This window comes from Panthera leo, chromosome F3 (assembly GCF_018350215.1).
Source record: "Panthera leo isolate Ple1 chromosome F3, P.leo_Ple1_pat1.1, whole genome shotgun sequence".
Classification (NCBI taxonomy): Eukaryota; Metazoa; Chordata; class Mammalia; order Carnivora; family Felidae; genus Panthera; species Panthera leo.
In genome coordinates, this window is record NC_056696.1 from 3746363 (window position 1) to 3774282 (window position 27920).

The following is a 27920-nucleotide window of genomic DNA, read 5'->3' on the forward strand; positions in this document are numbered from 1 at the left end:
GTAAACAGAACTAAACATTTCCTTGATACTTCTTAAAGCTTTCTGGACTTTCAAAACAAAAAATTCGGACTGAAATACAATTTGAGCCACATGCAGACCATTTCAGGAAAAAAAAAAAATAGTTAAGACAGCTTTACCTGAAAAATCTTAGCATTAATGAACACTTATTAAAGCTTTTTAAAATCTAACTAATTTCTATTGCAAAACTACGTACTCTTACAAAATTATCTTCGTACTATTTTAGAACTGAAACGTCAGACACTGCTGCAAAGGAAGTGTCACCACCGCTGGGGAGAAAATTCCTTTATCATTCGCAAATACTAGTTACGTTACATCATTTCCTTTTACTTCTTTGTTTCTTTAAATGGAATAGCTGAAGTTGTATTTTTTAGTAACATACCTAACTGAAAACAAAATACGCTAGACTGTCATAAATACTTCATCCTGATCTAAGTAACTATTTTATTTTATTCATTTACTTTTTTAATATGAAATTTATTGTCAAACTGGTTTCCATACAACACCCAGTGCTCATCCCAACAGGTGCCCTCCTCCGTGTCCATCACCCACTTTCCCCTCCCTCCCACCCCCCATCAACCCTCTAAGTAACTATTTTAAACAACGAATGTTGGACCTAAGCACTCTGGTTAGTATGTACTTGATTTCAAGTAAAGGCATTAAATCCAGAAACTAAAAAATGATCACTGATTTAAGACATAAGTATCTTACCTGTGGTTTTAGTATTTTTAATGTCCTTCTTTTCCCTTTTAGGTAAAACGTGAGGGTAACTACAGAACTTTTTTCTTTTAAATTTTTTTAAGATTTTATTTTTACAACTAATCTCTACACCCAACGTGGGGCTCGAACTCACAACCCTGAGATCAAGAGTCACCTGCTCTTGTGGGCCAGCCAGAGGCCCCAAAAACTTTTTTTTTCCCTCAGAACTTTTTAAATAGACACCAACAAAATAAGTGTCCAACAAACTGGAAAAGAGAATCAAAATGACCTTGAACAACAGAAGTAAACAATAAACTAATCAAAGGAATGTCTACTGTAAGGAAACAGAGTATTATGCGACTGTATTAGTCCTTTACGCTGTTGTAAGAAAATACCACAGGCGGGACAGCTTACAAACAACAGAAACGTATTTCTTACAATCGTGCGAGGCGAGAGTCCACGACCTAGGGGCCCGCATGACTGCACTCCAGAGAAGACCCGCCTCTGGTCGCTCGGCGGCTGGCTGGCACCAGGCCACTGCGCCCTCACAAGGTGAAAGGGCGCTTGGTAAAGGTTCTAGCCCCATTCGTGAGGGGACCACCCTCGTGACCTAAGCACCTAAGGTCCCACTTCCTAACACCGTCATCTCTTTGGGGGTTAGGATTTTAACATACAAATTTTAGAGGGACACTAACATGAAGGCCGTGGCAATAATCCAATCATCATCATCTGCTTGGGGGTGGGCTTTTCAACACGCATCATCATGTTCACATTAACTAACGAAGTGGTCCTCTGAAAACCTGACCCGGGGCAGTCAGAAATGTGGCCCGAAACGGCCACTTCTCCATGTAGGCCTCCGTCTCCGCCACTCCCTGAAACAGACTGAAACAAAGAGGAAAAGGACAGCTCAAGGACTTCGATTTCAAAATACGATCTCCGTGAACAGGTGAAATGCACCACAGGAAGAGTCTCACTTCACACGAGGCATTCCTTCGCATTTGCAAGGACCAGCCTGGATTCCAGGAGACTTGCGAGCCGCCAAGCACCTCTGAAACAGAACTACCTGCACTCGTGTGTGTGACAAGAGTTCTGATGTCCCCTCTCACGGTCCCTGGTAGCTCACTAGTTGACAGAGGTGACCATTATACCCACCATTTCCATCACGTGTGTGAGTTATCTTGTCTGTGTTGCTACGTTGGAGTTCTTTTGGTCTGTGTCCAGTTCCATAAACAAGGAGTACTATGTGTGTGATTGTGTAACCTTTAAAGGATCTGTGGAGGGGCGCCTGGGTGGCTCAGTCGGTTGGGCATCCGACTTTGGCTCGGGTCATGATCTCGCGGTCTGTGAGTTCGAGCCCCGCATCGGGCTCTGTGCTGACAGCTCAGAGCCTGGAGCCTGTTTCGGATTCTGTGTCTCCCTCTCTCTGACCCTCCCCCATTCATGCTCTGTCTCTCTCTGTCCCAAAAATAAATAAACGTTAAAAAAAAATTTTTTTTAAATAAAAAGAAAAAATGAAGGATCTGTGTATCATTAACGTAAATACATAGAACTTATCCTACACTGCTTTTTCAGGAATAAACCACCCTCCCAACACAAAGACTATTTATAAATTGCCATCCATGAGAACAATCACTAAAGAAAAAAAGAGACTCATCTGCTCAAAGAATATATTGATAAATTCCAAATTTCCCCTTTACTGTATCTCGTTAACAGGACTTAGAAAAAGTCTGAAAATAAGGTCATGAAGAAACAGTAAAGGAATTGGAACTTTTTAACTTTGTAAAAAAGGAAAGCTATTTTTTTTTAATGTTTATTTATTTCTGAGAGAGACAGAGTGCGAGAGGGGGAGGGGCAGAGAGAGAGGGAGACACAGACTCCAGGCTCTGAGCAAGTGTTCAGCACAGAGCCCAATGTGGAGCTTGAACCCAAGAACTGAGATCATGACCCAGGCTGAAATTGGATGCTTAACCGCCTGAGCCACCCAGGCCCCCTGAAAGCTATTGATTTTTTTTTTTAAGTTTTCATTTTTATCGCTAATTCATGAACTCAGACTCAACTGTCACTTTAAGGAAAACATCAGGCCCCGATAAGTACCATCCTCCTTACTGAAAAAAACTTTCCTTTCCGGTACCATCTTCCCAAAACTGTTACAGCATAATTTCGGTCAGATCAATATTTGGTGTTTCCATGTAAATTATTATTTTTCTTTCCTATATAAATCTTTATTTTCTTAATAACTGCCTTCTCATTTGCTTCATTTTCTAAGCAACCCTAGACTCTCTCCAGACTTCGAAACTTGCTCCAGATGTCCACTCACATCAGTAGAGAAGTCTCTCCTATCCGGCTTAAATGACCTCGGTGTTGAATGTGAAGCCGCCGTTCTCTCCTTTCACCATCGTCCTAGGGAATCTCTGCTTCTCTCCCCTGTACTGTACCTCCTGCTTCCTATATCATGTATCCCCTCACCTTAACTTACGGCGAGGGCAACCAACTCATCAGAGTCTGCCTGGGACTTCCCTGGTTTTTGCACAAGTCTCCAATATGGACAAACTCGTCAGTCCTAGGTAAGCCTAGGTGGCGGGCTGGATACCCCACTGGGAGCCCACAGATTGCAGAAAGTAAATTTTTTTGAAAACTTGCATGTCTAAAAGCGTCCTTATCCCAACCTCATACCTGATTGAGAATTTGGGCATAAAATTCCAGTCTGGAAGTCATTTTTCTTCAAACATTCACATCATCTTCTAGCCTCCAGTCTTGCTGCTGAGAAGCCCAGAGCCTTTCTGATTGCTGATTCTGTGTATACTTTCCCTTTGGAAACTTTCTGGGTCTTGTTGTTTGCCCCAGATTCTGAGAATTCCACAGTGTACTGGTTGTGAATCTTGATGTGAATTTATCTCCACCCATTGTGCTGGGTATAGAGAAACTCATAACCTTCGGTTCCAGAACATGTTCTTGAATGATTTCATGATGAATTCCTTCCCTCTACTCTCCCTACTGAAACTCCTATTATTCAGACTATTATTCAGATCTCCTAAACTGGCTTAAAATGTTCTCGCTATCTCCTCTTTCCTCTTTGTAGTTTTTGCTCTGTTTTCTGAGAAACTTTTTCTGCCCACGTTCCACCTCTGTGCTGAGGTTCTAATTTGAGCGATCACATTTTTAACGTCAAAGAACTTTCTTTCATTATCTTTTATTCCCTTCTATGACATCCTGATTTATTTCACGGGTTTTCTCTTATCTCTAAGAATACTGAGAGTTTTGTGTGTTTTTGAAGTTACACTTTCCCTACAGAGTCTGTTTCGTGTAAGCGGCCTTATTTATTTATTTTTTATTTATTGTCTGTTTGCTTGTTTGGAGCTATGCCTTATGCAGTAGAGGCTTTCCTTGGGTATCTGGCAATCTTTGGTTTCCTATTCCTATTTCTATTCATGCCATATTACGTATGAGAAAATGAAAAGACGATCTGAGGCTCTGAACCCTTGGGTGAAGCCCACGGAACAATGACCCGCATTGTAGCGTGACTGCCGCAGCCCTCTCCTGAAGGATCCCCGATGTCTATGCACCACTGGATCTTCCCAGGCTGGTCAGATTCGCCTGAGAGACTCTTCTGTCTTTGTGACGAAGGCCTGTTGCCAGCATGCTGGGAGCCAAGTAGAAGTAAATAAACATTTTTTTAATCTTATTTTCAGCATGAAATGCCCACCCTAAACTACCTTCAACCCAGAGAACCTGTTTTACTGAGAATAACCACCCAATCTCTAGGGAGAAAAGACTACAGTAGCCCAGTGCACAGAGTAGGGAAGGCTTGAGAGTTTCTACTGCTTATAAAACACTTTCAATCAACCCTCCATAGTTTAGCCCCACCCCAACCTCAACTTTCAGAGGTTCCTGAAGGTACCAATTTCTAAGATGTTGGAGGATTCTGCCAGGTAAACCGGGTAGGTGTTCAGCTTTCATTATTACTGAGGGTTCTCAGATCTGCTAATTCTGTCATTGCTCATCTGCCTACTTTTCGGCTTCCGTAACTTCACTGCTAGACAATCCCTCCTGTTTTTCTCATCCTTGAATGTTTATGACTTTTCAAAACATTCTTTTACTATGGTTTTAGAAGATGGTAGAAGGGGAAGAAATTATATTTGTGCGTTCAATTCATAATTACCAGACTTTAAGGCTTATGTCAGACACTGTGCAGATTTATAAATAATACTTTAAGTAAGAAAATTTTAACTTGACAAGTTAAACATTATTTGATTTTATCTTATTCCTTTAAACAGTAGCACCCTTGGGGCGCCCGGGTGGCTCAGTCGGTCGAGCGTGAGACTTCAGCTCAGGTCATGATCTCACGGTCTGTGAGCCTGAGCCCCGCATCGGGCTCTGTGCTGACGGCTCAGAGCCTGGAGCCTGCTTGGGATTCTGTGTCCCTCGTTTGCTCTGCTCCTCCCCTGCTCATGCTCTGTCTCTCTCTCAAGAATAAATAAAACGTTAAAAAAAAATTTTTTTTTAAATGTAAGCAGTAGCACCCTCTCCTTCCCTTCACCCCACAAAACACTTGTGTACAGACTGTCGACTGCTAAGGGAGGGGTTTGTGAACCACTACTCATGAGAAATCACTTCTGAAATAAAACAGGATAAATCAATGAGGAAAGTCCCTGACATACAAAATAAATGATTTCCATGCAATGCTTCGAGATCAAATCTACTGCTTTCAGCCTTGTCTAAAGCAAGTATAATGGCATTAATTCATTCAACCAACATTACCAAACGCCTACTGTGTGCCATGTGTACTAGGACAGGCAGGGCTGGCAGGGGGCGGGGGGGAGGGAGGGTGGTACAGAGGATGAGTTTCCAAACAAATTAACCAATGAGTGAAAAGTCATGGAATAGTCAACATTTCATTACCACTGGAGCAAAAGGTGAGTGTGGTACAAAAGGGCAACACGAGAGAACGTGGGGGGATGATGGATCTATTCTGCATCTTGACGTTGGTCAAAACTCACAGAATGTATACCAAAAAGGGTAAATTGCACTATATATAAATTTTGAAAAGATTTTTTAAAATTTTTTAAAGATGAGAATGGGAAATAAATCTAAACAAAATTAGATACACACAGATCAAAGTAGGCATGGGTGAAATCATGGTGGACCAGAGTAGGGTGCTGAAGGCTGAACTAGATGAAAAGGATGTCCACATAAAAGGGCTGCACGTGAGCACTTCTGGGACATTCCTGCTAGAGATGTATTATCATGAAGAAACAAACCCAAATTTAGAGTTATCACGAATGCTGAGAAATAACTGGCCAGTAATCGTCAAAAGGCTCAGTCAAGGGGCATCTGGGTGGCTCAGTCGGTTAAACAACCGACTTCGGCTCAGGTCACGATCTCGCGGTTCACGAGTTCGAGCCCTGCGTTGGGCTCTGCGCTGACAGCTCGGGGCTTGGAACCTGCTTCGGATTCTGTGTCTCCCTCTCTCTCTGCCCCTCTGCCATTCATGCTCTGTCTCTGTCTCAAAAATAAATAAACATTAAAAAAAAATTTTAAAAGGCTCAGTCTAGAAAGTTTAGGGAAATCTGAAGACCTAATCCAAACTGAATGAATACTAAAAGACGTGACATCCAAATGGAACATGTGACTCTGAACTTTTGCTATAAAACTATTATCAGCACAACTGACAAAACCTGAAAGAGGTCTAAAGATCAGATGACAGTAATACATCAGTGTCAGTTCCTTGATTTTAATAGCTGCATCACATTTATGCAAGAAAATATTGAAAATACACAAAAAATATTTGGGGATGATACAGGAAATGAATACGCAACTTACTCTCAAATGGTTCAGAGGAAAAGACACTGTACTTTATTTGTGATATCTGACATTGTTTCAAACTTAATTATTTTTTTAAGTGAAGAAAAAGATGAGGAAAACAGACAAGGATTGTATCATTTAAACTTCCATATGCCATGGTAAGGAGTTTAAATATCATTCTAAAAACTATCAGTACTCATTGTAGGACATCAAGCAGGATGTTGATATGATCAAAGAATCAGGTTGTATTTTTTTAAAACTCTGTCTATTCACCTCACGCCAGTCAGAGTGGCTAAAATGAACAAATCAGGAGACTACAGATGCTGGCGAGGATGTGGAGAAACGGGAACCCTCTTCCACTGCTGGTGGGAATGCAAACTGGTACAACCACTCTGGAAAACAGTGTGGTGGTTCCTCAAAAAATTAGAGATAGATCTACCCTATGACCCAGCAATAGCACTGCTAGGAATTTACCCAAGGGATACAGGAGTGCTGATGTATAGGGGCACTTGTACCCCAATATTTATAGCGGCACTCTCAACAATAGCCAAATTATGGAAAGAGCCTAAGTGTCCATCAACCGATGAATGGATAAAGAAGTTGTGGTTTATATATACAATGGAATACTACTTGGCAATGAGCAAGAGTGAAATACAGCCTTTCATAGCGACGTACGTAGAACTGGAGAGTGTGATGCTAAGTGAAATAAGTCATACAGGGAAAGACAGATACCATATGTTTTCACTCTTATGTGGATCCTGAGCAACTTAACAGAAGACCATGGGGGAGGGGAAGAAAAAAAAAAGTTACAGAGAGGAAAGGAGGCAAACGATAAGAGACTCTTATAACCTGAGAATAAACTGAGGGTTGATGGGGGTGGGAGGGCAGGGAGGGTGGGTGATGGGCATTGAGGAGGGCACCTGCTCGGATGAGCACTGGGTGTTGTATGGAAGCCAATGTGACAATAAATTTCATATTAAAAAATAAAAATAAAAAATAAATAAATAAAAATAAAAATCTATTAAACAAAGGCCCTGGGTAGGATTCACCATATTTTCAGGTGAGGGACACACGTAATAATGAGGTCACAGATCATTTAGCATTTAATGGAGAAATAAGAGCATCATTAGCGAGGTAAGATCCAGGAATGCAATCCATTTACGCCCGTTTGACACAGACATGTCAACAGAGCCAGATACACAGGCTGAATAACACCAGGGGAACCCGTACTTGAGATTACCACGGGAACACAGACAAAAGAAACAAAATCAACACACTTAACAACAACCTCATGAGATGTAACACGGCAAGGACTCCTGGAGAAAACTGTCACCCTAGCACACATCTGTCAGAAATGGAATGACGTTACAAAGGCATGCAGCAAAAAGGCAGAAATAGAAATCACACTAGACTTGCAAATACTACTGTGGTTTTTCACCAAAAACTCTAGGAAAATCTTGGTAAGTACGGAGCACAGAGAAGCTTTATGATATCATACAAGTATGTCAGCCTGACTACATACCTGAGCTGTTAGTCTGTTTTTAAATGCTTCTTAGTTATAATTTTTGGTCAGGGCAAGGCCATACTTAGCTAGCAGTACAACCTTAAAACGGGGCATTAGCTACTGCAAGCTTTTCCTAATCTTTTTATACAAGCATTTTTTAAATCTTAGGACAGAAGTAAATGCTTGACTGCTTTTAATAATATCAGGGTCGGGGCGTCTGGCTGGCTCAGTCAGAACAGCGTGAGACTCTTGATCTTGGCGTTGTAAGTTCGAGTCCCACGTTAGGTGCGGAAACTACTTCAAAATAAAATCTTAAAAAATAATAATGATAATATCAGAGTCAACTTGAAGCCACTCCCAGTAAACCAGATATTAAAGAATGGGACTCTGGTTGTACCAGAACAATTACACTGCTTTTACAAAACCCTCATAAAATCTAACTACACTTGTTCTATTTCACAGCCATGACAATATCTCAAATTCTGTTCCAATGCAACGGTTAGAGAGCTAACTGGATCAAAAAATGATCAAGCTCTACTCAAAAAAAAAAAAAAAAAAAAATTACTAGGTTAAGCAGGAGCACCTTTGCAAACCAGGAACTACACATATAAAGTCAAAGGCACATATCAAGTCTTACTGTCCTTTGTAAACACATATCCACCCCATGCAGAACTCCCCGCTAACCTAAGAACCGCTGTCAGGCTGGCTTCTAGGGGATGCAAATGAAGTGCTGAAAAATGTTAAGCAGGGAAAGGATAAAGGCAAGTCCTTCAATTCTCCACCTCTGGAGTTTGATGTAAATTGCGACGATATTCAAAACCTATGTGATAAAGAATTTAACAACCACCCTGTGTCACAAAACCAGTTGAAAGGCTCTGCCGCTGCCTGTGGATTCTTAGCGTCCACCAGCCATTTCCCAAACTCTGCCAATGTCCCTCATAAAAAAGGGCTCCAAAGACAAATGACTTAGGCAAATTCTAGGTAAAACAAAGTTAAAAGGGGTTCTGTACGGCAGAACTTTTTTTTTAAGTTCTTTTTTAACGTTTATTTTTGACAGAGTGTGCAAGTGGGGAAGGGGCAGAGAGAGGGGGATAAAGGATCTGAAGCAGGCTCCATGTTGACAGGCTGACAGAAAGCCCGATGCGGGGCTCGAACTCACGAACAGCGAGATCACGCCCTGAGCCGAAGTCGAACCGTCAACCGACTGAGCCGCTCGGGTGCCCCTGGATTGCAGAACTTTTAAAAACTTTTACTCTGATGTGTTTTGTCATATCCAAAGATACAATAAAACTACTGTCATATTCACTGAACTCTTAATCTTCAGAATAATCATTTACATCCCTTGAAACACCGTTTAGGAAACCATCGTGTTCGCTGTTCTTTTCTTCATACTCCCTGTTAGACCACAGCATGTACTTGTGGGTGCTGCATAGTCTTTAGTCCACAATCAGTCTTAAGTGAGCAACGCATCAATGACCTTTCACGGTTATTTTAATCTTCTGACTCGAGGTCCAAAACGCTACCACTCATTTGCAGATTGGAGCTGTATAAGTATGAAAATAAAACGTAACTGGCCACTTAGTAATATGTGCTGTTGGTGATACAAAGGACGGAGAGTGGCTTGATATTTGGTGAAAAACAGTTCAGGTAATAACAAGATGTTCCAATGCAAAATACCTTGTCCAAAAAGAAGGAGTAAGATGCTGTCTGCATAGTCACATAAGGAAGGAAAGACATCTCCATACAAAATACAAAAAAAAAAAAAAAAAAATAGCATTTTAGTTCTAACTTTATCATAATGCTAGACAGAAACTTCGAAAACAAAAAACCGGAAAAAAACAAAAAACAAGAAAATATAAATCACCAGAAAAGGAATAAACCTAGACCAACTTTCAACCTTTTGGCAAAATAAGCTCTTACTATTGTGTCTGTTTTTTCACAGAGGATAGAACAGACTTAGAGAGGCTACGCAGCTGGCTGAGACCAGCCAGCCAGGAATCCAAGGAGTCAGTCTGGATGGAAAGCCCACGCTCTTTACCAGGATGCTGGTGTAGACCAGGAACACTTCAGGTTGCAGATCTTCACCATGGAAACTCTAAGAAAATTTAATTAAGCTTGATCACTACGAATCGAGCAAAGAGAATAGGTGGGGGGGGGGGGGGGGGGGGGGGGTCACTGATTAAGCCTACGGTGATGTTTAAACAATTTGAAATAAAACCAAAACATAAATGACCACACGTGACTGAACTCATTCGCGTGTATTCTTAGAAGACCGTTTTCATCTATATGGGCAGTGCTTTCAGGCATAATTAGATTGGGGGAGAGAGGAAATGTTGATGGGGAAGGAAGGAAAAATAAATGTAGATCAGAGGGGGACAAAAAGCTAATTAATTTCTCCCCCTATAAGCTACTCGTCTTTAAATAATCAAATTCAATTATCCTCTAGTCTTATTATCTGCCACCCTGATATCCAGAGGACTTTATGGGAAAAACAGCGATTACAGTAGTTGGCCCTTATCCTTGGGGTGTACGTTCCAAGAACCCCAGTGGACACTGAGGACAGTACTGAACCCTGCATACGTTGTATTTTTTCCTATACATCCATACCTATGATAAAGTTTAATCTAAATTTTAGGCACAGTAAGAGATTAACAATAACTAATAATAAAACATAACAATCATAGGGGCGCCTGGGTGGTTCAGTCAGTTGAGCGTCCGGCTCTCGGTTTTGGCTCAGGTCACGATCTCATGGGTGGTGAGTTCGAGCCCCGCATCAGGCTCCGCGCTGACAATGCAGAGCCTGCTCGGGGATCTCTGCCCCTCCCCTGCTCGTGCGCTCTCTCTCAAAATAAAGTTTAAATAAACTGTAAAAAAAGTAACAATTACAAAAGTACACTACAATAAAAGTTATGTGAATGTGGCCTCTCAAAATACCTCCCTGTGCTGCGCTCACCCTTCCTGTGACAACATGAGAGGACACAATGCCTGTGATGAGGAGATGAGAGGTGAGCCACCACGGGCATTGTGACACAGCATGAGGCTACCACTGACCTTCTGATGATTTACTACTTTATTGTGCTTTGTTGATATTGTTTTGTTTTGTTTTGTTTTGTTTTTTACAAACAAAGTAAATGGCAGCTTCACATCAAGCTGCACCACTGTTCCCACAGCATTTGCTCACTTCACGTCTAGGGCACGTTTTGGTAATTCTTGCAATATTTCAAACTTCTCAGTACTGTTCTATTTGTTATGGCGATCCGGTGACCGCTCATCTGTCATGTTACTGCTGTAACTGCTTAGGGGCGCTGCGAACCACGCCCACAGAACACGGAGAACTTGACCAATAAACTCTGTGCTCCCACGGACCCACTGTGTCCCCATCTCTGCCCCTCACCCTGGGCCTCCCTGTTCCCTGAGACGCACCAAGGCTGAAATCAGGCCAATTAACAACCTGCAATGGCCTCTAAGCGTTCAAGTGACAGGAAGAGTCGCACGTCTTTCACTCTACAAGGTGACCAGAAATGATCAAGCTCGGTGAAGAAGGCATGCTGAAAGCCAAGACAGGCGGAAAGCCAGGCTGCGTGCACCCAACAGCTAACTTATAAACACAAAGAAAAAGTTCTCGAAATAAATGAAATGTGCTACGCCAGTGCACACACGAATGGCAAGAGAGCGAAACAGCCGTACCACCGACGTGGACAAAGCGTCCGTGGTCTGGACGGAAGAGCCAACAGCCACGACATTCCCTTAAGCCACAGCCTGACCCAGAGCAGGGCCCTGGCTCCCTTCAAGTCTGTGAAGGCTCAGAGAGGGGAGGAAGCCGCAGAAGAGAAGTCTGAGCTGGCAGAGGCTGGGTCACGAGGTTGAAGGGAAGAAGCCGTCTCCGTAAAAGTACAAGGTGAGGAAGCAAGTCCGATGGAGAAGCTGCAGCAAGTTCTCCAGAAGGTCCAGCCGAGAGAATTAATGAGGGGGCTACACTCAACAACAGGTCTCAGTGTAGACAGAACAGCCTCACATTGGAAGACGCCATCTAGGACTTTCATGGCTGGAGAGGAGTCCGTGCCTGGCTTCAAAGCCTCAAAGGACAGGCTGACTCTCTTGTGAGGGGCTAATGCAGCTGGTGAGGACTTTAACTTGAACCCTACGTCCATGTGGCATTCCAAAAATCCCAGGGCCCTTATGAACTATGCTACATCTATTCTGCCTGTGCTCCAGAAACGGAACAAGGCCTGGGATCACAGCACATCTGTTTACAGCATGGTTTATTGAATTATTTTTTTAATTAAAAAAAAATTTTTCTAAGTTTATTTATTTTTGAGAGAGAGAGATACACAGAGTGTGAGCAGGGGAGGGGCAGAGAGAAAGGGAGACACAGAATCCGAAGTAGGCTCCAGGCTCTGAGCTGTCAGCACAGAGCCCGACGCGGGGCTCGAACTCACAGACTGTGACATCATGACCTGAGCCCAAGTCGAACACTTTACCGACTGAGCCACCCAGGTGCCCCTGGCTTACTGAATATTTTAAGCCCACTGGGGAGACCTACTGCTCAGAAAAAAGATTGCTTTTAAAACACGACTGCTCATTGACAGCACTGGGGACCCAAGAGCTCTGATGGAGACAGACAATGAGATTCACGTTGATTTCATGTCTGTTAACACGACATCCATTCTGCAGCCCACGGATCATGAAGTAATCTTAACATTGAGGTCTTATTACAGAAGAAATACGTTTCATTAGGCTACAGCGGCCACAGATTGTGATTCCTCTCGTGGATCTGGGCAGAGCAAATCAAACACCTTCTGGAAAGGATTCACCTTTCTATTTCATCTATTCTAGATGCCACTAGGAACATTTGTGATCTGTGGGAAGAAATCAAAGTACCAGCATTCACAGGGGTTTGGAAGAAGTTGGTTCCAGCCCTCAAGATGCCCCTTCAAGACGTCAGGGGAGGGAGTCCCTGCAGCTGTGGTGGAAACAGCAAGGGAACCGGGGTCAGAATTGGGGGCTGCAGACGGGACCGAAGGCCTGCGATCTCCTCGTCAAACCTGACCGGATGCGCACATGGTTTCTGGAGGTGGAAGGTCCTCCCGGTGAAGACGCTGGGCAGACCGTTGAAATGACAACGGAGGATTCGGAACAGGACATCAGCTGAGCCGATACGGCAGCGGCAGGGTCTGAGGCAGGACTCCAGTCCCGAAAGAAGTTCCGCCAGGGGTCAGATGCGATCAGGCCGCGTTGCGTGTTCCAGAGACTTCGCTCATGAAAGCAAGAGTCCAGCGATGAGGCCAACTTGTCTTATTTTCAGAAACTGCCCCAACCCCAACCTTCAGCCCCACCACCCTGACCAGTCAGCAGCCGCCAACAGGGAGGCAAGACCCTCCAGCAACAAGATCACGACTCACTGGAAGCTCAGATGGTTACCGTTTTTTAGCAATAAAGTATTTTTTATTTAAAGTATGTCCATTTTTTTTAGACATAATGCTATTGCACACTTAGTAAATAAACCTAACCTTTATATGCACTGGGAAACCAAAAAATTCAATTGAATCATTTATTACAGTATTTGCTTTATTGTGGTGGTCTGGAACCAAACCCACAATATCTCCAAGGTATGCCTGTATGCATGTTTTTCTCTTCAATAAAAGAATTGTATTTTCTGGTTTCTTTATGCTACGTATAAATAGGTGCTGGCACTTGAAATCCATAGCTTCACATATACTATGTTATAGCGAGTTGTGAAATTCCACACTGGTCCAAAAGTCTGAAACCAATAGCTTAGTTAAAACATTGTAACCTTAGAAAAAACAATACTCAGTACTACAACGAATTCTAAAATAGTAAGTCCTTGACCTTTTCCTCTTAAATATCACAAAGTAATGAATCAAACTGTTTCAGATAAATATTTTCGCAACACGATAACAATTACAGTAATGAAAGCTACAAAAGATAAAGTGAGAATTTCTGTATTTATAGTGATTCCCTATACTTGAAAAGCAAGTTTATTTACTTATTTTATTTTTTTTCAAGAGAGAGAGAAAGCACAAGCGGGGGAGAGGGGCAGAGAGAGACAGAGAAAGAATCCTAAGCAGGCTCCACTCTCAGCACAGAGCCCAACGCAGGGCTCAATCCCACAACCCCGGGATCATGACCTGAGCCGAAATCAAGAGCCAGACGCTCAACCTGAGCCACTCTGACTCCCTGAAAAGCAAGTTTAATTAGAGCAAGAAAAGGTCATAATTATTCTTCTCAGTAATTTCAAGGACTGTAGGGGTTGATCGTACTGGTTCACTATTTTACATCTAATTTCACTCTACTTTCTAGGATGCTTCTCCTAGATGTAATAGTTCATCGGCATCGCTCTTGTGCTAGTCCACATGATCAAGTTTATCTCTCAGTTCACATGACTATCACACAGAAGACCATTAAAAGTCCACAACCACTAAGATACAACTTACTCAAATTATGATTCTTCCTCAAACCCAAAGTTTCCCAAAATCATCTCCTTCTAACCCTGATACAAGAAACACCATGACCTCGTAATAAAAGAGTGTTTCTCAAAGGGTGTTCCATGGAATACTTGTTGTCATACATCATCCAGGTATGGTTTTAAAAAAAAAAAAAAAAAAAAAGACGAGGGGCGCCTGGGTGGCCCAGTCAGTTAAGCATCTGACTTCAGCTCAGGTCATGATCTCGCAGTTCCTGAGTTCGAGCCCCGCATCAGGCTCTGCGCTGACAGTGCAGAGCCTGGAGCCTGCTTTGGATTCTATGTCTCCCTCTCTCTCTGCCCCTCCCCCTATTCATGCTGTCTCTGTCTCTCAAAAATAAATAAAACATTAGAAATTTTTTTTAAAAATGATGATCCTCTCATCATATATATATATTCTCATCATATATAATATATAAATATTCTCATCATATATAAATTCTAGAGTAACTGGCACTACTCTTGATGTTTACTTTTGTTTAAAATAGTTTCCCAAATTTATTTAGTCACATAAACATCTGCCTCCCCTCTCCAGCCACAAAGCACCTATTAATATCCCCTGGATTTCCAAAGCACCTGTTGAAAGTAGGGATGGGGCTAGACTGCAGAAGCCCTAATTCCCAAACAGAAAAGAGTTACACCACGAAGAAGCAAGGGGCAAGAAGGAAGGGGGGAGCGGGTCTTCACCCTCCCCGCCCCACTCCTGGTCACCATGAGAGCTAACGCGCAGCAGATATAGAAGCGCCAGGAGGCGGGGTAGGAGGGCTGGCCAGCAAAGGGCCAGCCATTCCCCGTGTGCTAAGTGGAAAAAGGCAGTGGACACTAGAAAGTGAGTTCAGAGCAACTAGACCGCAAGAGCTACCGCTACCGCGGGGCCCTGATGAGTATCAGTGGGGAAGAGAAATCCCCTCATGTACAAAGGAGTTTTGTAGGCAGTGGCCAAAAACGACAGCCATTCATATATCTGGGATGACCTATACGTGCAGTGCGGGTCATTCAAAAACAAAAGTCTTTATGTAAAGAACTTCTGGACTGATTCACATACTGACAAAGCAGCTGAGCAATTCTTGGCCATAGCTTCCGAAAACCTTACATCACTCCCGCTGGCAGTTTCGTGTGAGTAACAAGGGATCAGAAAATCCATGGAACTAGCAAAGCCTTCTCACTTGCATCCACTATAGAGTTCATCTGGAGTAATGGGAAGACAGAACCAAAAAACACCAGAGTCTACAGGTCATAGGGTTATCCCTCCTGTTTGCCACACTTACACAACTCTGACAATCAGTGAGTCAACATCCAAGACCCCAAGTCAGAAAAGGAAAAATGTCAAAGGAAAAGGAAATGAACCATCAAAGACAATACAAAGGAGTATAAAGTCAAGTTCTCCGTTCACTGAGTTCTTGTAAATTAAAAACACTCAATTCACAGCTCGGACTTAAGCAGCCACCCAGGAAAACACTATATCCGCGCTCATTTTCTAGTCCGTCCTTTCTCCCGTTCTCCGTCTCTCCTTCCTAGTTCCTGGTCCCTTTCTAAACTCCTCTCCATTAAATTCTCCAGTCTGTCCCTTTTTTTTAATGATGTGCACTTTTCTTTCTGAAAAAAAAAGAACTATGTCTACAATCTTTTTGCCGTTAAACAGTCAACATATATTAGCTTCAATCTACACTAGAGTTTCAAACTCTTTTGATCCCGATCTACAGTAGAAATACAGAAAAACAAAGAGTTTGACAGGAAAATACTTATTCTTTCTAAACACAATGTACTTGATATTCTCTATTCTGGTCTGTTTAATTTTTTAAATGCTCTCTGGACTCAGTAGATTGATTTTAAAAAGCTATCAAAACAATAGGATGGAACACAATGAGCTACCTACACAACATACTGGCACTAAGTGTACCAAAAGAGAAAAGGTTTCAAAGAAATTAACTGCCAAAGTGAAGTGTAGTATAACAAAGTATTAATTTGTACCAAGTTTGGTTCCTTTACCCTAAACAGCCTGGGCTTACTCTGTACTATTAACCGAGTCCCAGGAATTAGGAAATGTTTCACAAAACTGCCAACATTATGCTGTTTGTTTTTACGCTGCTATGCTAAGGTATGCCTTGCATTTCCATATGAAAAATAAATTCCTAAAATTCTTAAAGTGTTAATCCTAACATCCCCACTCTCACTCACGGAGCCACATAGATTTTTGAAAAAGAGATGCAATACCATACGATTTCACTCATGTATGGAATTTAAGAAATAAAACAAATGAACAAAGGCAAACACAAACAAACAAACAAACAAAACCAGACTCTTAAACACAGAACAAACTGGTGGTTGCCAGAGGGGAGATGGATGGGGGGGTGGGAGAAACAGAGAAAGGGCTTAAGGGGACATTTATCTAGAGCACTGAGTAATGTACAGAATCGCTGAATCTTTGGATTGCACATCTGAAACTAATATAACACTGGACGTTAATTATACTTCTATTTAAAAAAGAAACAAAAAAGAGAAATAGAAAAATAATAGACATCACCTACGGTATCAGCATTGTATTAGATCAAAAAATTATACTTACTGTCATTCTTAGAATAAGACTAAATTACTGGCAAGTATAAAGGAAACAAGTGCCCAACCTGTATTTCTGATGACATTGATGATAATCCTGAGGACTTAAAATAAACTTAATCATCTGTATCACATGAACACTTTGATAGTTTGGTGTGACAAATTCTACTAACCTACAGCTGCAGTGAAAAACAAAGCAACCTAGAAAAACTTCAGATGATTCAGATCCTTCTAACAAGCCCTCATCACCTCACCTAACTGACCCACATGTGAAAAGATGTTAATAAGCTTCAAAGCCACCCCAATGAAAGGAACAGTTTAAACCCCAGTACCAGCTGAGGTGCTCTGGTAATAAGTTTCTTATTGACTATTTAGATGTATGAGTATGCATATACTAAATAACCTACAAAATTAAGGATAACTTAAATGAGATTACCAAGTACAAGATTCAGAAAGCACCAAAAAACAGTTATCCACACACAGCCTTGCATGCTTCTTTTGTATTAATATTATCTGACATCTGTGTTTTAAGTCAGTTGGTAAAGAAGTCCCTAAAATACCAATTTCCCTTTTCAAAGGAGAGGTAGCCAATTCAGTGAACAAGACAGTCTTGTCGTCAGTGACAGCAAGTTATAATGTTTATAATATAAACGTTATTTTTATTCATACAATTCTACTGTAAATCATTGTAGAGTTCTGCTGATATCAAAACTACTTTTTATAAACACACAAATCTCTATCATTTCAACAGTTGAAAAACAAGGACACAAGTCTTTCTAACCTTATTGGATATAACTGGAAAATACGCATTATTAAATTTAAGCAGTCTATATAGCCTGAAGGCACTCTTATCCCCCTGCTCTACTGCTCATTGGCTTAATTCCTTCTTCCTCTCTAGGTCTACACTTCCTCCCTCAAGCCATCAGCAAGAACAAGGAATGCTGTCCCCCACCCACCCGCGAAAAAAAGTACCTGAGTGAACTGTCAGTTTTCTTGTCATGATAGTGTAACGAACAAAACATTAACTGTACCAATAATAAAAGTGAAATGGACCATAACCAGGAATAAAGCGAAATTGATGGAATGAAGCCACACAGACAGAATCTTGGCTGACTCCATTTTTTACAGTAGCCTATCATCAGCATAAAAGTAAGGCATAACTAGATGACGCATTCATTCACGTAAACAGCCAAACACAAATATACCCAGCATGTAATACAGACTATTTAACGACTACTGCTCTACTGTTGCAAATACTGGATCTTTTAAAAAATCAAACTAAAAACTGTACCATTTCACACAAATCATAATTATCATATTTAAGCCCAACAAACAATCCCTACAAATTTCCAATACAGACCAAAAAAGTAATGTCTAAGAAATTCTATTGGGGTCATTTCGCTATCTGGAAACTTCCTTGATCTATTTTTTATATAATGTTAGATAATAATAGGGCATTTCCCCAAAAGGTAGTAATCAACTGAGACCCAACAGCTGACCTATATCAATACTTAAATGCAGAGAACACACTGGCATTCTTAACATAAATTCTCAAATAACTTAAAAATAGCAATACCACTGAAGATACATCTCTTGACAGCTTTTCCATTCTTAACTTCTTCTTAGTCCTTACCCAAACTTCTGTGTTTGATAACTCCCACTTTCAAGACCTCATTATCTATCTTACAAATGCCTGAACAGTCACTGCTTGACCCCACAGTGTACAAAATAAGTCCCTAAAAATTCTAGTCTCTTTTTTTCGATTACTGAGAAATACAATATGAATTTAGTTGAGACTATATATTTTTGTCATGTCATATCAGACTTCTAAAAAGACAAAATATGAACGATACCCCTAAAACTTAACCTACTTTAAACTGTGCAAAATCCCTCGTTTGAAATTACTTAAAATACATTAATAAAAATAAAATGTGTTTGGCCAAATATTTATTCGATTTTTGGCTTATTTGGCTTAAATTAAATATGCATAAGCAAGGGTTCTTTTTATAGAGATATAAAAAACAAAGCTCAAGAAAACATACTTAGTGGAAAGATATACATAAATTATTCTGGCCAAACAGCAAAGTATCGTATTGCACAAAACTACTATGTAAACTCTTAAAAACCAAAAGGCAATTCAGGATATGATTTTCTCTTTTATTCTAACTGTACATTTATATTTATTACTGGTGCATAGAGATCTCCCACCATTTCACAGATGAGAAAGAACAGATATTAAATGACAACCATGATCATTGACAAGAGTGTCGCTATGGAACCATAATCCAAGAACGGGCACTCTAGAAGTACCTAAACCGTTTCTTTGAATTTTCAAAAGAAACACTAGGAAAAGTCTCTACATTTATGAAACAGGGAATGGAAAATTACATATGCTTTATAAAATAGTTTACCCTACACATAAAAATAAAAGACCTACAAAACCAGTACCAAAGTCAATCACAATGGTCTCACGCTTAGGAGAAAAGATGGTTTCGAATTCTTACATTCCCAGCATGAGCCTAAGAGCCTGTAAAAACCATCCCATTCACATGTATGAACACACACACACACGCACACACACTTTCAACACCTCACGACATGAAGCTGCTAGAAAACTTCTGATCCGGGCCAAGTTCAATACAATTATTATGGATAGGCCATCTTACGGCCCAGGAGTGATTTACCTGACAAACTAATTTTTAATCAATTTCAAACCAAAAATCAACCAGTCAATCAACCTGACAAACTAATTTTTAATCAATTTCAAACCAAAAATCAGTCAATCAATCAACGAAATAATCACCACTCGACTTGTACTTCGAGAAAACAAAGGTCTACTCGGGAAGGCATTGTAGTGCGAACACCTGCCAACAAAGTAAAATTGTTAGGACCCCACAGGTACGACCCTGGCCCACACCCCTCGGCGCAGGTGTGGGTGGTGAGGAGTTTCTCTCTCCCAACAGAGGGCCGGGTGTTCAACGCGCTCGCACGCACGTGACCCGGGAAGAAGAACTTAGGCCAAGCCCCCAAGCTTGAAGGTCACATGGAGCGTCGGCGCGCCTCGCTGAGCTACTCGGCTACGGTAGGTCTTCCTCCAAATCCCGTCTCCGGGGAGGGAAATGACGACCAAAGTCCAACCGGCTGAGATCCGAATTAAATTTACAGTACCTCTACCCCTCAAGTGGGAGCTGTTCCCAAACATTCCCCACCAAGTACTATCGCAAAATGTCTTAACCATTATGTCATGCTCTCTTCCAAACATGACAATTTCTGGAAAGTCCGTGTGCAGCAGTTTCCTCTGCGAGGGCCACACGGAGATGAAATAAAACCCACGGGCCACCACCTTCCAGTTCCTGTTGACCGAAGAGATGTTCATCTCTCCGCCCATTTCAAGAGCGATTTCCAGAGCCTGGGAAGGAATGCGTTTCCCCCAACCGACACCTTTCAACTGAATGTGTGTTATTCCGCCATGCGCTGGGGCAACCGTGAGCAATAATCCACTTTGCTCATCACGGAATTACTCAAAATCTCTGACGGTTGACCTGAAAACAGAAGTCCTTCCTCCCAAACGCCGCTTTAAATCAAGGCAATAATGGGGTAGCGCGGTTTTGACTCTTGGGACAACATCTACCAAAAACTATTTAAAAAAAAAAAAAACAAAAAAAACAAACTCGGGTAAGCGGGATCCATTCCCTTCCCGCACATGTACTTCGAGCTACGTACCAGGCCCGTGACGCGTTTACCATACATGTCACATGGACGATCTATGTCCAGCCACGTACTGATCGCCGAGCCCCGCCGCTCACTCGCGGCGACCCCCCGCAACAACGAAACCACCAATGCCCGACGAAACGGGGGCGGACTTAGGCCAGGCACACTCACCCCACTCCAGGTATTCGAGAATGTTCTTCTCCCTTCGGAGCGGAGAGTTGTTGCACTCATCGTACAGGCAGATGAGGATGTCCAGCAGCGTCTCGACGCTGAAGCACTGCCCGTTGGTCTGAGCGGGCCCGTCCAGGATGAACTGCTCCAGCTGCCGCAGGCGCACCTCTCCGGACATGTTTGCGCCCACGTCCGCCGCGCCTCCCCTCGGTCACTGGCGCGCGGGGCACGCGGCGGCCCCGAGCCGGAGTTCTGGAAGCGGTGGGTCCGGTCCCCTCACGCAGCTGTCAGGCCGGGCCGCGGACGCCCGACAACCGCCCCCCCCGCCCCGCCCCGCCCCCGAGCGGCCGGGGAGCCCCCCGGCCCGGAGCGCCTGGCTCCGCGCGCACACCCGGCTCTGCGGGGCGAGCTACCATGCAACGGGGCTTTCGTACATCTTTTCCAAAGAAGAGCACGGTGCAGTCGCAGGAGGCGATCCAAGTACAACGGACCCAAGAGTCCAGACTTCTTTAAAAAAAAAAAAAAAAAAAATTTTTTTTTTTCTCCTTTAAGAAAGAAAAGAAAACCCAACTCTTCGCCTTCATTCAAAATTCACCTCGTGCCACACAACCCCGCAGCGAGCCCGGCCGCATCATTAATGGCTTGGGTCCGATCCGCTCCCGGGGAAGGAGGACCACGGCAAGGGGAGGAAGCCCCCAGAAGGCACTCGGCGGAGGCAAAGGCAGCGCCGCCGCCGCCGCCGCAGAGGCTCCCCGGGCGCCGCGGGCAGAGCGGCCCGGCGGCGGGGTCCGCGGGGCAGCCCCTCGGCGCGCCGCCCGCCCGGCCCTGCCCGGAGGACGCGTCTCCTCCCTGCTCCCGGCGTCCCCCTCGTCAGGGCTCTGCGGCGAGTCCGCTCTCCCGCGGATTCCGGACGACACTCCTCATTTTCCTCGCGGCGTCCGCCGGGGCCTGACGCGCGGGCTGCGGCGGCGCCCGCCCCGGCTCCGGGGGCTGCGGCTACTCGGCCGCCCGCGCCCGCCCCATGGCGGGGGGTCGCCGGCCGGGGGCCTGCGCCGCGCGCGGCGGACGGCCGCTCTCCCCCGCCCCCCTCGGCCGCCCGGCGGCCGCCCCGGAGGCTCCCGACGCCCTGGCGCGGGGCGCGGGGGGGAGGGGGGGGGCTTCTGGATTCACGGGACGCGGTCGGCGCCTTCTCCCCCTTCTTCACGCCCCGGGGCTCAGGGCATCTTTTCCCCGACCGGGCGCGGGAGGAGGGGTCGGTGCCGCCGGTGAGGAGAGCGGAGGCTGCGGCAGCCCGGTTCGCAGCCACTCCCTTCCTCTCCGTCCCACCCCTCCCCCGCCTTCCCGGCCTGGCGCGCTCGCGCCCTGGGCTCCGCGAGGCTCCCCCCAGCCCCCGCCGCGCCCGCGCGCCCGCGCGCGCGCAGCCTACAGCGCGCCGCCGCGCCCGGATCCAATATGGCGGCCGGGCCACGCGCGCGCGCCCGCGCCGCCCCCCGCCCCGCCCCCGCCCGAGCCCCGCGGGGCCCAGCGGGGTCGGTCCCCCCAGCTGCGCGGCGCGGAGCCGAGGCCCAGGAGGGGCGCGGGCCGCGGCGCGGGCGGCTGCACCCCCCGGCGGGGCCGCGGCCGCCGCGACGTGGAACGCAGGGATGCTGGAGGACCCGCGGAGGCCTCTGGCGCGGACGGCGAGCGGGCCTTGCCCGGCGCCCCCGGAGCACCACCTGCCCGGCACGTTTGCTCCGGGAGGAGGGGTGGGGGAGGGGCGGGAACAGCCGCTGGGCACCCCGCCCCCAGACTTGCTGAGGACGTGCCCCTCCTAGCGCCCCTTACCTGCGCACCACCCGCCCCCCCTCCCAAATGCGGTTCCCGAGCTCAACCGACTCGCAATTCCCTGGGTGTCTAATTACACCACTTCGTGTGTCATTCCCAGGACAAATGCAATGACAGACCCGTGTGCGCTAGCGTCCGGGTCGGGAGTGTGTGTGCCAAGCAAGGGCAGGATGCCCATCTCCAGTTCCGAAAGTTTCCCTACGCGGAGCACTGGGCTCCTCCTCCGGAACCACTCCAGCTGCCGCCAAGGTTATACCACCTGCAGGGATTCAGGCGGTGCAGGGAGTCCCGACCGTGCTCGGCCGGCTTCGAACCCACGGTCCCTGTGTGTGCGCGCGCCCGCGCCCCCGCGCGCGCCCGCACACGTGTGACCCTGGGGCCCTGCAGACGCTGGGTAACAGGGGCAAGTCGTTCAAGAGCTACGGTCCCCGGTGCTTTCAGGCATTCAGGGCCTTCCCGGTTTTTTCCAGTCTTGGTTTTAGGAGAGCTCTGTTTACGGATTTCTCATGGAAGGTCCCACATTGAAATGTATCACCAAACTGGGTCACTGCATTTCTGTCATTTCCTCTCAAAATGGCCATCTCCTTTATAATTTTTCTCCAGAATACAATTATGTTATATCCCTTGCCTATGCCCGTGGGCCAGTAATGTGTTCTATGTTAATGCCCACAATGGCATCTTTTTTACATCTTAATAATGTGGAAGCTGAGGAACAACTAGGAATGAAGTCTAAGAAACAAAGGCTGATAGAAATTATTCAAGTTGCTGTGATTCACAAAACACTATGAATTTTGCGTCGCTTGCCTGGCTTAAATGGGAGGGCATTGTCGCCAACGTGCTGTTGACACGGGTGATACTTAGACAAAAGATCAATCGTTTCTAGCCATGACATTTTTATATGTGTGTGTTGTCTGATTATAAAAGTAACAGAAAAGCAAAACTGAGCTGTTTAATCCCAACACAGATAATCATATTTTGGTGTTTATTATTCAGGTCTTCTCTCCATGCATTTTAACAGAAATGATACATACTAAAAGACAGTTTCATAGCCTTCTCTTTTCAGTTGGCAATATACTATAAACATCTCTTTAGGTCAAAGAATGTTCTTTAACAACATGGTTTTTAATAGCAAAGCCAAGACATTTTAACACTCTCATTTGACCTAGCAAAGAAAGAAACCATTCCTTTCGTTTTTCCACCATAGAACTGACTCCAAGAGGGGCACCTGGGTGGTTCAGTCAGTTAAGCATCCGACTCCCGCTCAGGTCATGATCTCGTGGTTTGTGGGTTCGAGTCCCATGTAGGGCTCTGTGCTGACAGCTCGGAGCCTGAAGCCTGCTTCGGATTCTGTGTCTCCCTCTCTCTCTGTCCCTTCTCTGCTCTCACTCTGTGTGTGTGTGTGTGTGTGTGTGTGTGTGTGTGTGTGTCTCAAAATTAAGTCAACATTTAAAAAAAAAGAACTGACTCCAAGATACCTACTCATCCAACTTGTAAATAACTATAAGAAAGAGTTTAAAAGAGAGAATTTTAAAAATGTTTGATCTTCATAAACGCTAATTAACAATGGAAGTGTATGAGGTACAGATACGTTTTCTAACAAAGGAGTCAAGCTGCCAGTCGTGTCTCTACCTATTCTGTTAGCGCTTGGGTACCACCCACAGTCCCGGGTATTGATGGTTGCTTAATAACCTTTTCCACATTGTTTAGAGAGTAAAGGGGAGGACTTATTTTTATGTTTAAAAAAAAAAAAAAAGGCACAAAGAGAAGGAAGAAGGTTGAACGCAATCAATTTTGCTTGAATAATTCAAGCTCAGGGACTTAATAATTAACTAGACACTAAACACATTGTGCGGGTGTTATTTTAAATGTTCCGGTTGAAGTGTGAACATGCTTGTTAATGAAACCGGTCTTAAGCCAAAGAAAGGCGCAGCCTCGGCAGCCCCACGGTGCTTGAACTGCTCCTGCGAAACACGAGGGCCACAGGCTGCCTGGCAGGGTGTTCCCTGGGAAAAGAGCCTGGGGAGGTCTTTGTGAAATTCCAGTCGGGGGCCTGGAGATTAGATAGATGTATGCTACCCACAAACACAGTTTGTTTGAAGTCATCAGAAAACGTTTCAGGAAGGTGTTGGGAATTATTCCGACCTTTCAGAATAGAAAGAGGACAGGACAGGAGTCATTATGCCTCGTCTCCAATGCAATCTCCCTTGATCTATCCAATCCTCTGACTCTGGCCTAAAAGCAAGAGAATCGGTCCACCAATGAACATTTGTCATTACCGACCCCACTCTTACCTCACCGTATCTTACTCCAGAACGATGGACGACATGGGGCACCTGGGTGGCTCAGCGGGTCGGGCCTCTGCTTCGGGCTCATCATGCTCTCGTGCTCCGTGGGTTCGAGCCCCGCGTCGGGCTCTGTGCTGCCAGCTCAGAGCCTGGAGCCTGCTTGGGATTCTGTGTCTCCCTCTCTCTCTGCCCCTCTGCCACTCACACTCTGTCTCTCTTTCTCTCTCTTAAAAATAAATAAACATAAGGAAAAAAAAAAAAAGAGTGACAGACAACAAGGCCAAAAATAAGGCGTGTGCCACATCACATCCCCGTTCAGCCGAGCGCGTCGTGACCCCACAAATGAATGACTTGGTTTTAACAGCCTCTGAGGATGAAACCCCAGCTTGTCCTCATTTCACAGCTGGCTCCCAACATGAGTAATCGCTTCCTTTACAGAACACTTACAATGTGTAAATCCTGTCCTGAGTACATTGGACACACTATTCTATTCAATTGTCATAAACATACGAAGTAGAAAAATTATCCTCTCCATGTCGTAGATGAGAAAGAAAACTGAGGCCTAGCAAACATAGATCCGTAGCTAGGAAGGGACCAAGGAGCTGCGAGTTAACACCAGGCCCACCTCATGCCAGGGCCCAGGGTGTTATTTATTTATTTATTTATTTTTAAGATTTTATTTTTAGGTAATCTGTCCACCCAATGTGAGGCTCAAACACAGCCCCGAGATCGAGAATCACACGCTTTACCGCCTGAACCAGCCAGACTTCCCCAGGGCCTGTGGTTGTAACCACTACACAAGTGAGGTCTGAAAGTGTGCAGAATTCTGTAAACCCAGAATTCTATTGTAACCAGGAAGCAGGGAGATAGTGGTTAATTCACATATTTGGGCATTAGAAATTGACATGTGGGCAAAAGACGGAAGTAGAGAGGATATGGCAGGGTCCAGCCAGAAAACCAGAAATCACCCATGTATTAAAACCGGGGGAACCTTCATTCTGGGAAATGGTGACGCAGGTGATGGACGGGCTGAGGAAACAGGGGAGATCAAGGTAACCCCCAGTTTGGGGGCGGCAGCTGGTACAGCCGCAACGCTGGTGGGAGTGAGAACCGGGCCTGGTGGGGGCTGAGCCACAGAAGAGACAACTACTAGGGAGGCTGTTGGAGGCAGAGAGGGAGGAGGAGAATTCTCTCACCTTGAGTCCCCAGGCTTTTGTGGGCTAGCACAGAGCCTGTGAAGGAGAGACTGTACCCGGTGTTCCCCCAGACACAGAGCCGGCGATGGGTAAGGAATGGCTGTAAGGCAGGCAGGCCAAGGATTTACACGCATACAATCCACACCGTGTCAGTTTTACTGAAACTATTAAAAAAGAAAAAAAATGAGGGGCGCCTGGGTGGCTCAGTCGGTTGAGCGTCTGACTCTTGATTTCAGCTCAGGTCATGATCCCAGGGTCCTGGGATCAAGCCCTATGTCGGGCTCTGTGCTGAGCGTGGAACCTACTTGGGATTCTCTCCCTCTCTCTCTCTCTCTCTCTCTCTCTCTCTCTCTCTCTCTCAAAAATAAATATATTTTTTAAATTTGTTAACGTTTATTTATTTTTGAGAGAGAGACAGAGCACAAGCAGGGGAGGAGCAGAGAGAGAGAGAAACACAAAATCTGAAGCAGGCTCCAGGCTCTGAGCTGTCAGCACAGAGCCCAATGTGGAGCTCGAACCCACAAACCATGAGATCATGACCTGAGCCGAGGTTGGACACTCAACCAACCGGGCCACCCGAGTGCCCCAATAAATAAAAATTTTTAAAAAGATGAAATAAATGTTTTATCTCTGGACAACCATTAAGTGGGCTTTGAAGTGCATGGTTTTAACACAGGAGCAATTTTCACTCTTCCCTTTTCATGTTTGTTTTGCTTTCCTTGATCCCCCAAGAAGCTTAAAACCCCCACCAAACAAACCCTCCTTATCTAGGACGAGTTTAATTTGGTTCACAGACTAACATTTCCCACTCGCTCATCAATAGATCTTGCCCTATCTTTATTTTTATTTATTTATTTTTAATGTTTTTATTTATTTTTGAGACAGAGAGAGACAGAGCATGAGCAAGGGAGGGGCAGAGAGAGAGAGGGAGACACAGAATCCAAAGCAGGGTCCAGGCTCTGAGCTGTCAGCACAGAGCCTGATGCGGGGCTTGAACTCACGGACTGTGAGATCATGACCTGAGCCGAAGTCGGACGCTTAACCGATTGAGCCACCCAGGCGCCCCAAATCTTGCCCTATCTTTAAATCCCTGGTTTAAACTTTTCATTAAGGCTCTATGTTCACAAGCTCTACTCTAAAAGGAATTTTCAGAAATAGGCTTTGGGTTGAACATTATGATACAGGTATTGTCCACTATTGGAGCTCTCTCGTCAAGTTGAACATTAAGAAGATAGGTGGTCTTCTCTTATAAATTCCATCCTCTGGAAACATTTGGCAAGACTCTGTGACCACGTGTGACGACAAAAGCCAAGCCCAGCGAGCCAGTGTGTGCCTCTCAGTCCTGAGGTGGCACAGGAGGTGACACAGCCAGCCAAAGAAGTGAGAATTGAAGTATCCAGTTCCCACACGTGGAAATCGCTCTGGCCCAGGTGCCCAGTGACTTCCACGAGACCAAAGCCAACCGTCAATCCTCAGGCCACATTTATTTGACCTTTTAGCAGGATTTGACAGCACTGATCACCGCCCCCTTTACTGAAATACTTCTTCACTCTGCTTCTACGCTCTCTTGATTTTCTCCTACCTCGCAGGCCACTCCTCCTCAGTCTTCTCTGGCGGGTCCTCCTCGTCCTTCTGATCTCTAAAAATTGGACGCCCCAGGGATCAGTCTT

At 44.8% G+C, this 27920-nt stretch overlaps 1 protein-coding gene across 3 annotated transcripts in view; it reads right to left on the minus strand.

Annotated features, from left to right (window-relative positions):
- Positions 1-21249, minus strand: part of CDC42BPA (CDC42 binding protein kinase alpha) — a 316853-nt gene extending 295604 nt beyond the window's left edge. For all 3 annotated transcript variants that reach the window (XM_042926312.1, XM_042926311.1, XM_042926314.1), the window contains exon 1: positions 20946-21249. In XM_042926312.1, coding sequence (XP_042782246.1) covers positions 20946-21123 — 178 coding nt within the window. In that variant the 5' untranslated portion in view covers positions 21124-21249. The remainder of the gene's footprint in view (positions 1-20945) is intronic.
- Between the last annotated feature and the right edge of the window lie 6671 nt (positions 21250-27920).